The following is a 13,414-nucleotide window of genomic DNA, read 5'->3' as shown; positions in this document are numbered from 1 at the left end:
ACCGTAGAATAATTGTCCTTACCTTTTTCTGGAGGACACAATGGAAAATGAATATAAACATTCCCTGCAGAGAATTGAAAATGGTGAAGAGGTATGCCATGATGACGGTGCTTTCATTAATATACATAAGTCCAAAGGCCCAGGTCAGTCCTAATAGGCAGAGCAGAGCTATTGCACCTATAACCCACGACCTGTGGAGAGAGAGAGAAAGAAAAGAGAAAGACAGAAAGGAAAAGTGTCTTTGATTCATAGAGAAAACAGCATGATGCACAGAACAAGCATTTCATGCTATTCCTTGCGGAGAAGGAAAACACTGCACACATATTTGCGAATGCGCTTTTTGAATTCAATGCACTTTATTATTATAACTTTTTGGGGGGGGATACACAGATGAAAATGTCATGAGCATGAAAACGCTTCTTTTAACACACATTTTTAGGCAGCAGCAAATGTTTGTAGCAAATGTTCTGGGGCAGCAGCAGCAGTGTAAATGTAATGAAATATGCAGATGCTACATGATAAGAGAAAAATGCAAAATATTTTGAATTGGCCTCCGTTCCTTCCATGCCTATTGGCTCAGCTCACAGTCTTACAAAATCTCCTATGAAAGCCCTATTGAGAAGAATGGGAGCAAATCAAGAGCACAGTGGCACTCTTGCATAGCTTCCCTTCCACTCAATCTGCCCTCAGGATTATGCTGTAGGCTATTTGTCGTGATATTGCACATTATCTGCAGTTCGCTTGGTTTCTCAGTCCTTTGTAAGTGATCTTAATGTGGGGTATCCAACTAAAGTTTACTTAGAGTAGAGCTATTGATATCAATGGACCTAACTCAGCCATGTTCATTTATTTGAATGGATCTACTTTGAGTATAACTTAGTTGAATACCACCCATTGCCTCTACCTTCCTCCTTCTGTTGGGGCAGCAGCAGTAGAACAAGTGCTTTTCAAGCGCCCTCACATTTGAAGGCACCCCAAACCCATTTCTTGTGGCAGTTTCAAAATCTTACGATTGCTCCCTGTCAGGACAAGGAGTAGTTTTAAATTCTGCCTGGCTAAGCTAGAGAAATCTCAGGAATGTTTCTATAGTACTGGAGGATGAAGAATATGCATGATCCCAAAGGGGGGAAAAGAGAAAATATTGTGCTCATCTCTATAAAAAGCAAGAAAAGGAGCTACACAAAAGTCAGGCGGCTATGCCTAAGAAAAATTTGAAGTTAATGAGGAATAAACTAGATGTTAGACACAGATGCATTTAAGATTACCTTAATCCCTTCTTTTGAAATCAAATCAGCCAATCAATGCCAGAGAAAATGGTGATGAAATTGAGATTTTAAATACCAGAGACAGTGGTGATTGTTCTGGGATTGGGAGAGGAAAAAATGGCAGGCTGACAAAGGGTTAAGCAGTCTCCTTTCACTGCCAATTCCTTTCCTTATCATTTCTCTGCTTGTCCCTCCAGAAGTAGGTAGCTACTTCTGGTTTTAAAATGGACATTGAGTGGGGTGACGTTATATGGATCTGCATGTAATGTCCATTTTGGCCAGTGTGCAGATAAGGATCCCTAAAGCTTCTTGAGTACACATTAGGTAATCCCAATAAGCATGCAAAGTGTTTCTCCCCATAGAAGCAGTCATGGGGCTTCCAGGGGGTGGATTCTAAGACGAGATTAAGATGATCTTAATAGCAGCTAACAACAAATCATGCCAGATCAGTCTAAATATCTGGCTCAGTTGGCGGGGGATTTCGCTGAACTTAATACGTTTTGAAGCAAAGTTTTTGATCTTTTCCCACATGATAGTCTCCTAAGGAACCTTCAGAACTGCAGACAAGACGTGATTACGATAAATTAAGTACTCACATGTGTAAAAAATTTGCACTAATTGAGGAACAATTAATGGATCAACAACAGATTAGATAGCGGTCTTATGTGGTTTTATATACAACCATCAGAAGACGGTGAATCTGCAGTGCAGTTGGAAAAGTTTCAAAGGAAACCAGCTGGACCGACTGCAGGAGTAGCAAAACTATTCGAAGCGTTTTGTAGAGTATAGGACAAAATGAGAGAAAGAGGAAGAATCTGGTACAAGGACCTGCACCAACAGAATGGTAATTAAAAATGAGAGTTAAAATTATTATGTGGGTTGAAAATTATTATTATTCTGAGACACATGATCAAAATAGAAAGAGGTCATTAGAAATGAGACATTCAAGGAATACTTTCCCTGGAATACTAATGGGAAATAAAGGAGCTTAATGTCTGGAAAACTTTTGGAAGTCTACCTTTGGCTTATTTTAAATATTCTGGTGCCTTCTTTGTTTTCAGTGAGTCAAGAGCCCCCACCCCAACCTCCAACCTTGAGGAGTTATTAGAATTAGGATGGCGATTGTGTAGGACTGACTACAGTAAATCTATAGGAAGACAAATTCCCTGTTCAGACAGTGTGGCAATGCGTGTGGCTCATGCCCGCTGGCCTGGTCTCAATCTCATATTAGATGTGATGTATGCAAAGTGGTCTAAAAACAGGATCTGTACACCTGATCCATATTCTGGGAGGTAATGGAGCTATGTTTGTAGCCCACTGAGCAGACCCCTTGCAGAAAATAGTATAAGAGAGCCACGAACGGGCAGAACCAATGGGGACAATTCCAAGCCCCCTCTACTGTATGGACACCTGACACAAGGCTTAGTTGTCTCTTGAGCACCTGCTTCTTGGGCTGTTTTCTTCCTGCTGTAGTAAGCTTGGCTTATTCACTCAAGTCAACTTTACTATATTGCACTTTTCTGTGGCATACTGGAATGCACATGTTGCAGAAGATACAGATGGTCTGCAAATGGTCCTGTTTTTCAGTGTGTGTATGTGTGTCTGTGCCCATGCGCGTACATACACACACTGGAGAAAGAGCAATAAGAATCAGATGTGATGACCTTTTGGTCATCGTTGGTTCTACGATTAATCAATGACTGATACAGTTGTCAAGCAGGGGATAAGCTGGCTGCTGGCATTTCAATTGATTCTGATATATTAGAAAGCTGAAATTAATTTTATAGGATAAAGGCAAATGTTACACACAATAAAAGAAAAAGGAATGAACAAGTATAAGAAGAGCCTGCTAGGCATTTTCATTGCAGATAACAATTTAGGAGGGGGTTATGGGTAACAAACAACACAAGTTAACAATATGTTGCTGTGAAACTACAGGCTAATGTCACTGAGGAGTATAACATACTACTAGGATATTAGGACCGCTTTGATCAACACCGACACTGGGAAGAATTGTTCCATCAGCTTGCCAAATGGCCGGACCTGAAATTGTCCTCCCCCTTTGTGCAGTTCTGGGGGTTTTCCTGACCCTCCAGACTGGTTTGGTGGAGAATGGTGGTGGTGGTGGAGTTCCACTGCACTAGTGGGTTTCTGCTAGTGCACTGAGCGAGTTGAATCCAACCCACTACCTCATTTGCAATACTGCAGAGAGGGCTACGGTGACAGACTGGAAGAAAAATTCGGAACTGATCTACGATTACGCTAAAAATCCAGATGATTAATGATACAAAGGACTGGATCACGTTTAACTAAGGAAAAGAAAAAAGGATCCGCTGGTTCATAATATCAATCATAACTGGAACATCCCTTTAATTACTCTGCCATGATGCAAGCATTAGGCTACAACTAGAAGCTGCAGCGAACTGGTACAAATCTCAATTCTTCAATAAATTCAGTAGGTGGTCATATGGAAGTTACTTTCCCTAAACCTCGACTCTGCATCTAACATACAGGGACAATCCTTTCGTAACGATTGTTAGGATGTTGTCTATGAAGCACTTTATACTGTACTACATAATTGCTAAGCTGTCAGGGGTCCCTTTACCTTTACCTTTAATAACACAATGCTTATTGCTTCTTAAACTACTGGGTTAATATGTCTTAGCATCCCTGGCTTTTACTGAGTTGAAATGTTAAACACTGCAATTGTTTCTTGAAATGATCTACTTCCTGATTATTTATTTATCTATTTATTCATGAGCTTACATGTATTCTGAAGGGGGGGGCTTGTTTATTTAGGCAGTTTAAAAGGAAATCAATATAATTCATGTAGCAAACCAGGATAGTCATGCTGTATAATTTCTTCGCAATATTGCAAATATGTACATTGTTTTGAAGTTTCATGTACACATTAGTAATGCTCAATTCCCCCCCAAAGATAGCCAACGAATAAAATATTACCACAGTGTGGCATATTTAATTGGTTTGTTTTTATTTTGATTTGTTGTTGTTGTTGTTACAGCAGCCGCAATCTAACAAAGCAACTTTAGAATGCCTGCCAGATTGCATCACTACCTGCTTTTCATTCAGTTTCACCTCAAAATTCTCTGACCCTAGAAGAATCACAAAACCATTTTCCTTTCAGCATCCTTTGAATTTTAAGAGGGTTTTTTTTTGTTTAAAGAAAGGCAGTGAGAGCTGCTGTATGTAGTGAGCACAATGACCAGTTTATGTGTGTGGATTTGCAGCATATGAAGTACTCAATCACGGCCCAATATTTTTTTATTAAACTGTGTAAATATTGTGCTTTGTTACGACTCTTCAGTTTGGAGGAGCTGTAAATGTGTGTATACAGACCTCAGGGCTATGCTAGTGTTTGTAGGGTTGCCACATTTCAAAAAGAGTTTTTGAGCTATTTTTTAAATGAAAATCGCCAAAATCTATACTACCGACATGGGCTGCCATATTTTCTTAGACATTTCAATGATTTCCACCCTGCTTAAGGGGGCTAAACACTGGCTACGTTCAGAAAATTCCAGACGTATGGCAACCCTATCATTGGTGCAACATTAGTTCTGTATGTAATTGCATGTTTATTAAAGGTAAATGGACCCCTGACCATTAGGTCCAGTCGTGACCGACTCTGGGGTTGCGGCGCTCATCTCGCTTTATCGGCCGAGGGAGCCGGTGTACAGCTTCCGGGTCATGTGGCCAGCAGGACTAAGCCGCTTCTGGCGAACCAGAGCAGCGCACGGAAACGCCGTTTACCTTCCCGCTGGAGTGGTACCTATTTATCTACTTGCACTTTGACGTGCTTTCGAACTGCTAGGTTGGCAGGAGCAGGGACCGAGCAACGGGAGCTCACCCTGTCGCAGGGATTCGAACCGCCAACCTTCTGATTGGCAAGTCCTAGGCTCTGCGGTTTAACCCACCACGCCACCTGCATCCCTATGCATGTTTATTGCTGGGAGCTTCAGGAAGTTCCACCCTGAGCTGAACACAAATTATGATGACGAAAGCATAGAGGCTACTTCCGAATGCAGTATTCCGGCTACGTCCGAGAAATTCCGGACGTATGGCAACCCTAGTTTTTGCATTAACTGAAATGTTGGTTAGAGCTCGCTGGAGCCATAAAATGTTCAGGTGAAATTGAACCTGCCACTGAAGCAAATTGGAAAGCACTAGAGCATACACATTGGAGTTTCCTTAAACACATGCGATACTTGAAACTGTTCACACCAGCACTGGGGGCTTTTTAAAAACATCAACACCTGAACTACAAAAAACTAACAATGCGGAAGAAGAAGCTTTATGTGGTGGAAGCAAATGGGGAAATGGCAGCTGTTTGTAGACCAGATGCTAGATTATGGTAAAAAAAAGTATTCTATAAATATAGGGTCTCCAGTCTCTATATTTGCACGGGGTTCTCTTGCATTTAACTTTCCCACACAATACACTAGTGAGGGCAGCTCTTCATGCACAATGTAATGGTTGTTGAGCTTGGCCTATCATGGTCCCCAGGAATGTAGAGGTTGGGGTGGGAGTCATCAAGAATCAATCAAAAATAATATTTTACCTTGATTCTATATAGCCTTTTCATAACCTAGGTATGCCACGCACACACACAAAGCCATGACTTCATGTAGAAATTAAAAGCTTGGGTTTGTATCATGGAACTATACAATGAGTTAATCGCTGTCAGTTTAACTCTGAACAAAAATATTTGGGTTCATGCAGAAATTGTACAAATTGTTTTGGTTGTTTTTTTTCTGTCAAAAAGAGACTTGCAAGAAAGTGAAGCCAGCCTAAAATAAATTGTATTCCCCACTCTTGTAAAAGATCCAAAGAATGAGAGAGATGAGAATGAGACAAAAGAAATGAACACAAAGGACTCTTCACCAGAAGAACAAACTGAAAGTCCACTGCAAAATAGAGGCACTTGCATTAGTTGTGCTACTGATTCAGTGTTTTTTCTTGCAGGATATATGGTGCATTATTATCCAAGGCCCATAATTGATGCTTTGTTGTTTCTGTTAACTTTAAACAATTCTGTACAGACTTGTGTTATTCAAAGGGCTATTTTTGAAGACAGAAGCAAAATATTCAAACATTGCCATGCAGTCATTGACTGAATGGAACAGGAAACTAAAGAAGAATTTTCTTTGTATTGTCCAGAATTGCCAATTCAGGACAGATATTGGGTGAAATAAATAATGTTAGCATTCCTTTGAACATTTACCCCTCAATTGCATTTAACCATTCAAAGGTAAAATGATCACGTCAAGGACTTGCAATTCAGTGTGCAGAGATGTGCATTATGACCCAGCAGGGAGCAGTGTGGGGGTATCCAAAGTCTGTACTACAGCAGATCACAAGAAAGTCCAGGTGACAGCCAATCAAGGAACACGAAGCATAGAAACTGTAGGCCTTACGGTTTTCCTGCACAGTTTGCTCTTCTGCCTCCCTCAAATGTGAATGACAGAAGCTGTAATGACTTTTAAAGTACTGATCTGACAGCCAGTTCATGGGACCACGCTGATAAATGGAATTTATCAGTCATTCAGGTCATTCTTACTTGATGAAGGGTCTGTTATCCTCAAAGCTGAAGAATGCATAGACATAAAGACAAGAACGTCAACATTAGAATATAATGACAAAAAGATACCATGTAGGTAAGCAATCAGACAAGCTGATCCCCAGGTAGTAAGATCTACGCTTTGGCCTGGTTTTCAATGAGGTGGTAAACCAATTAGGGGTGCATGCGGCAGTTCACAATTGAATGGTCAAAGATACAAAAATAAACATTAAAAAATCCACCATCCATATAGAAAACTAACACTTAGCCTGGCTCTCTCCCTGATGTGCAAAAAGATTTATGTGCATAGAAAACTTTCACAAGGAAACGCTCCATCTGAGGATGGGTAGAGAGGCCAGACACAGATTTACCATCTCAGTGAGAAGTAGTCCTGTATGGGACATCTTAGACCCCTGAAAGACCTAGAGACAGTGATCTTCCTTGTGGGCAGAGCCAAACTTAAGTTCCACAGCTGCTTGGCCATATTCTTGCTTGGCTTACAAAACTGATACTAAGATCTGCTGCCTTTGAATAACATTACTATTCAAGTTGGAATAAAGACAATACAGCAGGCCTTTGCGTATGATGACAAGCTTCCCTGCACCTTAGGCATTATTTACCCAGTATATAAGGATACATTCCTTAATGTTTTATTGTCAGTTTTTGGCAATAACAATTTCCTCCTTACATGAGTCAGACTCCATTATCTTTTATAGGTAATGGCATTAGAATCTTCTCAAGCCCTCTACTGCTCACTGCTGACAGTTGGCCTATTTAAATGCCATTTTAAAATATACATATATTTGGTTGCCTACCAAACTGAAGGAGTAGCTAAACATGCAGATGAAAAATAGCCTCCATTGTCTCTCATTAAAAATACATTTCTGCAGTTTTTGGTTACAAGCAATCTCCCTCTATCCCCTGGCAGATGTATTTTCTGTTGTGACGAATCACTGATTTTCATGCAGAGAAATTCACAGTCACTCCAGAAAAGAAGACATAAGAATAGTGAAGCAACTCTCAAATTCTTATTTTAAAAGGTAACATGAATGTTCTACTTATGCCTCGTGGCATCTAGATGCTAGTGGGATAATACTATGACTCAAAACCATAGTTTTCTTCACATATCTTTACCCAGGAACCCGCAAACCACATTACAAGTAACTGCAGACAGTTCTAAAGGCTGACTGGCTTGGCCTTTGCATTCTGCTGAACTGGCCAGAAGGCTTTATTTATTCATTCAAATATTTATATCCTGTCCTTCAAATGCATTCACACGGCTGAAGAGTGAATCACAGCAAACTTATAACACCACAGTCCATAATAAAACAGCAATATGAAAACCAAACACAATAAAAACAGGAAAAAGTCACTGTGGGTTTTTAAAAAAATCCTCTGAACAGGGATAAACTCATGTAATTTCATTTGGCTAATTTTCCCTAGCAACTGAAAGGCAGTGGAGGTTAGGGGAGTGAGATAGCAAGAGAGAGGAAGTCCATTGTTCAGCAGCACTTTCTTTGAACATTCCCTTAACTTATCACAACTGACTCTGCTAGGAAGACGTCTAGCACCTAGGATGCTCCTCTGTCAGGAATGGCCAACTTGGGCATGTAAGCAGGGGCTGATAAAATAAAACCAATTAAAAAAGGCTCTCTCCTCAGCTTTGAAGACACCATCCCTCTAGCCAGGCAAACTAGTCTCTCTCTTATTCCCCTGTTAGGGCCAATGAAAACACAATCTATCTGGGAGAGGCAGAAGCCTACTAGGGCTTATGCAACTGATCAGACCAAGGGTGGTCAAGGTGGCAGACTCTAATGTTGTGGAGTACAACACCCATCAGACACTGTCAGCACAACCAAAGGTCAGGAATTAGGGGAGCTGAAGAGAACCATGTTGGCTACCCCTGGACTAGATTGATATTTTATGGAAAGATACAGATAGCGAGATGCACCTTACAGCATCTAAGTCAAGGGAGGGGAAGGTTATTCAGTTATAGCAGAGTTGGGGAACCTGCATCCTCCTCTTTATGTGAGTAAAAGTCCCATTAATCCTGACCATGGCTATGGTGGCTGAGGCTGATGGGAGTTGGAGTCCAAATAGAATAGGCTGATGGGAGTTGGAGTTCTATAGAATTTGTCTTGATGAATACTGAAGCTCAAGGGTATTGAAATGACTTGCCCAGACAAGTGTAATGCTATTGGTCTAAGAGGTCCTCAACGCATCTGTTTGCCCCATATCCACGGAATGAGGAGGAATTACAAGAGCATATTCAAATGGGATGTCCCAAAAGGGACCTGCTCCAGAGAGTACAATTAACGCCAAAGGGTGGAAATTGCAGGTTTTGGCTAAACACTTGGAGAAGCGTCTTATTGGTAAGAGCTGTAGTTGTACAGACTGCCTTGAGTAGGTGGTACTTTGGAGGAAGTATTTAAGCAAAGGTTGGGCAGCCATATGTCAGGAAGGCTGAAGTTGCAGACCCTGCATTCCAGACCCTGAACTGTGCAGGAAGTTGGACTAGGTGACCTCCAAGTAAATTTACATCAATACAATTAAGATTATTTGTCACTGCATGAGAGATCTGTAGCAGTAATCAGGAATATTTTTTTTTGTAGTAGCATCCCAATCGTTTCAACTGCAGTTTTCAATTAAAAAATGGGGGGGGGGGCATATTTCTGTTTTCTATTATATTCTAACCTTATATTGGTATGATCCAGATTCCCACCCAGGCAGGACTTCCTGGCAGAATACTAAATATATTATTCCTGAAAGCAATTCCCATGCTTAATGGCTTCGTAGCAAGACCTTGAGTATTTAATACATTCCAGGGCACATCACAAATCAATAATCATTGATCAGGTGTGAGCTTGGCTTTTTATACACACATGGAAAAATTCTGACAAAAGAAAATTAGGGTTTAGCACTGCAATTCAACACGAACATAACCCTCATAAAACAGGAGCTACACAAATCAGAGAATAACCTACAAAAGGCAGTGAATGAAGTAGCACAGAACAGAAGCAATCCAACAAAAATGCTCAAGTCTACTCAAGAAAGGACAAAACAGAATTTGAATATAGACTTAGCTCCCCCACCCACAGTTTGTTGTTTTTTAAAAACAACCTGGAGTTGGGGAACAATATAAACGGAGAAGAAAACACACACACACATACAGGTTTGGCTTCTACCAGCCAATCGATAAATATGATGGTGTAAGTAGGAATTCCCACTGACATCTTTTGCAGTTAAAGTAATCTAAGTGAGCAGGCATCTCCCAAAATCTCCTTGACGCGCTGGGGACCATTTTCAAGGTTCTGTTTCACATGACACTTGACACATAAATGAGAGAGTATGGTGCCAAATCTCGTGTGTTTAATGACAAAAAAGTCAAGGGACAGACAGTTATCGCTGCCAGTTTGGAATTAAACTACAAAGCTATTGATTTCTACCTTTTGTGAATAACTGCAAAATGCAGATCCAGGTACATGAAAACGACCCCAAAGAAAAGGTTCGCTTATTTACACCCATTCTATAGTTGTGTATGAATCTTTCAGGGGTTAAAATCAGAGGTAGAATCTGCTCCCCCCCCCCATTAAGCAGAACTATCACCTTGTGGAAGGGGAACTGTATGGCAGGCAGGCAGGCAGAGGGCTCTGGCAATGATGGGAAATGGAACTCTGAATGTCTTTCCCCACTGGGTGTAATGGGACATGCAGCTTTCCCAAGATGGAAAAGATGCTGAGAGCACAATTTCTTCCTGGAGGAGATGCCCACTGTGTCTTTCCCATTATTGTTGAGGTCTCCTCACTAGCTACCCACTCTCCCAAGGTGCAAGTTTCTTTTCTTGGGGGAGGGAGAGGTGGTAGTACAGTGGTACCTCGGGTTAAGTACTTAATTCGTTCTAGAGGTCCGTTCTTAATCTGAAGCTGTTCTTAACCTGAAGCACCACTTTAGCTAATGGGGCCTCCCGCTGCTGCCGTGCCGCCGGAGCACGATTTCTGTTCTCATCCTGAAGCAAAGTTCTTAAGCTACTATTTCTGGGTTAGCGGAGTCTGTAACCTGAAGCGTATGTAACCCGAGGTAACACTGTAGACTCAAAAGGGCTAGCCTTTCGCCTTTCAGACCTTAGAATGTTCAAAAGCATCCCTGCAAAGGTCTCTAATGTTCAGCTTCAATGCTTGAGGGCCACAAATGATTTTGGGGGAAAACCCTGGTTTCATTGACTGATTGATTCATAGCCTGCCCTTCCTCCCAAAGGAGGCAATAAAATCACTTTTTAATTCCAGTACAGATGCAGACTGGAAAAAGAGCTCAACTTTAAAGGTTTGTGCTCTTCCACTGCATGTCTTGCATACTGCTGTAAAACTATCTTACAGGTGCCCACAGCAAGAGCATCATGTTTTGGAAGACCAGCCTCCCAAGATGTTATTGCAGAGACCCAGAACAGAGGGTTCCCAGGCTCTGGAGGATCATACAATGGGACGCAGGATGTGGAACTGGGCAACTGAGGGGTGGTGCCTGGCAGATCAGTTGGTGGAGCCTGGTATGGCAGTGACATAGCCTAGTGATGCTTGGTTAGGAGAAGAGGTTAGGGCTAGTCATTTTACGTGCCTGGTAGATACAAGCGAAAACTCTAATCAAGCCAAGGAGAAAATAGCCAGCCCCCTTGACTCTTGTGCTTCACTCGAGTGTACTGCTGCTTTCTCCTGGGGTGGGAAGAACTGCTCTTTAGCACTCGATCAAAGCAAACAGCATTTGGGGTTTCCCCCCAGATTGATATTTGCTCTGATCTCTGGCTAAAGAGTGGGTTTTCCCTGGGAAAGGAGCGGGGAAGGGGGAAACCGCTTGGACCTGTGCTTTCTGTGCACGGCATAAGCAGAAGCATGGAGGAGCCTTGAGATGAAGAATACGACAGCAATCCTGTGCACATTTATTTAGGAGAGTGCCCTGCTGAACACAAGGCCTTAGGTCTGAACAAACATGCAAAGGGGTGCCTAAGTTTATGTCACACCTCTAAAATACAGAAACTGTATTTTCTGCTTCGGTTTCTTTCTTGAGTGCTCTGTATAGCCAATATTTTAGCTAGAGAAAAGGAAATTGAAGGGGAAGGTATGGGTAGCTGTAGAAAGAGAACAAATGTTTACCATTTCTACTGAGGACAGAATTAGCCACAATTTAACCCTAATACAACCCATGGGATAAGTGAGATTTACTTCCAAGGAAACCTGCATGGGATAATGAACTTTCTCCGAATTGCATGTTCTGAGCTGATCAGGACTTTGCAACTGAGTTTAAATCATTCATTACAAGGCATTTATTTCGTGGGGGGGGACAGGACATGGGGGAGGGGGCCTGTGAGAACTGTTCATCAACAAAACGAAGTTTTCTTCAAGGTGACAAAGCTCCTTCCCTGAAGGGGTTAAAGGAAAAGTTGAGGAATCCTCAGGTTAAGGTCATTCATTTTTAGCAGTGAGGGGCCAGGAAGACCCCTGAAACACCTTCATGGCTCACAATTCTGTGGTCCTCACACTGAGGGCAAGCAATTCAAGAAAGAAAATGATTACCAAAACAGAGCAAAATATAATTAAAACCTCCACACTGGAAAGAGGCCTTACAAGTGATTAAATCATCTACCTGATATATTAGGCTAAGATTAATGCATCAAAAATACAGTTCATCTTCAAAGCCCGAGTCTCTCCCAGGATGCCAATGGCTGGAGGTATAAACTGTTGCCAGCAATTCTCACCCACTGATAGCTCCCTTCTGAAAAGAAGCTAAGATATGAATCAATATGATGCTAGATAAGTCATTTAAGATGCTCTGGTAAGGCACATGGCCTTTACTGGAACTTGACAGACAGACGGGGAGAATGATTTGCTATGGCCAAGCTGGCCTCTAAGCACATAATCCTGCAAAACTGAAAAACCGAAAGGATATTTTCTACAAAGAGATCTTTTAGGTTACATTACAAATGGAAGAAAAGTTTCAGAGAATTTCCTTGAGCTAGACATGGAATGAAATGAACCAATGTCTAAGGGTCTGAATACATGCCGGTTATGCAAGATGGCTTGTGCTTTTTGTCTGTATTCCTTTTAATGACTTATTTACTTGCATATGTGCTTGTTGGTTTATATTTCCTCTTATAACCATTTTCTTTCAGTACTCTTTTCTATTTTTCTGATATGAGAATCTATATAAGACAACTGTTCATTCTGCTGTAGGTGGGGCGGGTGAGGGGTGTTCAGGAGTGACAGGGGCTTGTTAAAATTCTGAGATAAACCATTAAACAATAACTAAATAAACATTTTCCTTTGGGAGCTTCTCTTGTTGTGGACTTTTAGATTAAAAACATATAATTCCCTAAATGCATACTGGGGGATGTAAAGTGTGAATGCGGCAAATGGTTTTTTTAAAAACAGAAATGCATCTTGGATAGTAAATAAATGTATAATTTATACAACAATCCAGGGGTAGAATACAATGCTAAGCTAAGGCGATTGTTCTTTCAGTGCAAGCGTTTGGGCTTGCTAGACGGAACCATCTCTCCTCCTCTTCTCTTGCCTCGTTCTGTTCTGAG

The 13,414-nt window shown here is 41.3% G+C and overlaps 1 protein-coding gene across 22 annotated transcripts in view; it reads right to left on the bottom strand.

The window, feature by feature from the left end:
* Positions 1–13,414, bottom strand: part of ADGRL3 (adhesion G protein-coupled receptor L3) — a 574,776-nt gene that overhangs the window by 79,501 nt on the left and 481,861 nt on the right. For 17 of the 22 annotated variants that reach the window (XM_082206024.1, XM_082206018.1, XM_082206034.1 and 14 more), the window contains 2 exons: positions 6,841–6,867; positions 23–191 (listed from right to left, as the gene is read on the bottom strand). In XM_082206024.1, coding sequence (XP_082062150.1) covers positions 23–191; positions 6,841–6,867 — 196 coding nt within the window. The remainder of the gene's footprint in view (positions 1–22; positions 192–6,840; positions 6,868–13,414) is intronic. The other 5 variants (XM_082206035.1, XM_082206019.1, XM_082206039.1 and 2 more) reach the window with 1 other exon arrangement.

Source organism: Podarcis vaucheri (assembly GCF_965113315.1).
Source record: "Podarcis vaucheri genome assembly, chromosome: 17".
NCBI classification, from domain to species: Eukaryota; Metazoa; Chordata; class Lepidosauria; order Squamata; family Lacertidae; genus Podarcis; species Podarcis vaucheri.
The sequence above is the reverse complement of the archived record's forward strand: the minus strand, read 5'-3'. Positions and strand labels throughout refer to the sequence as shown.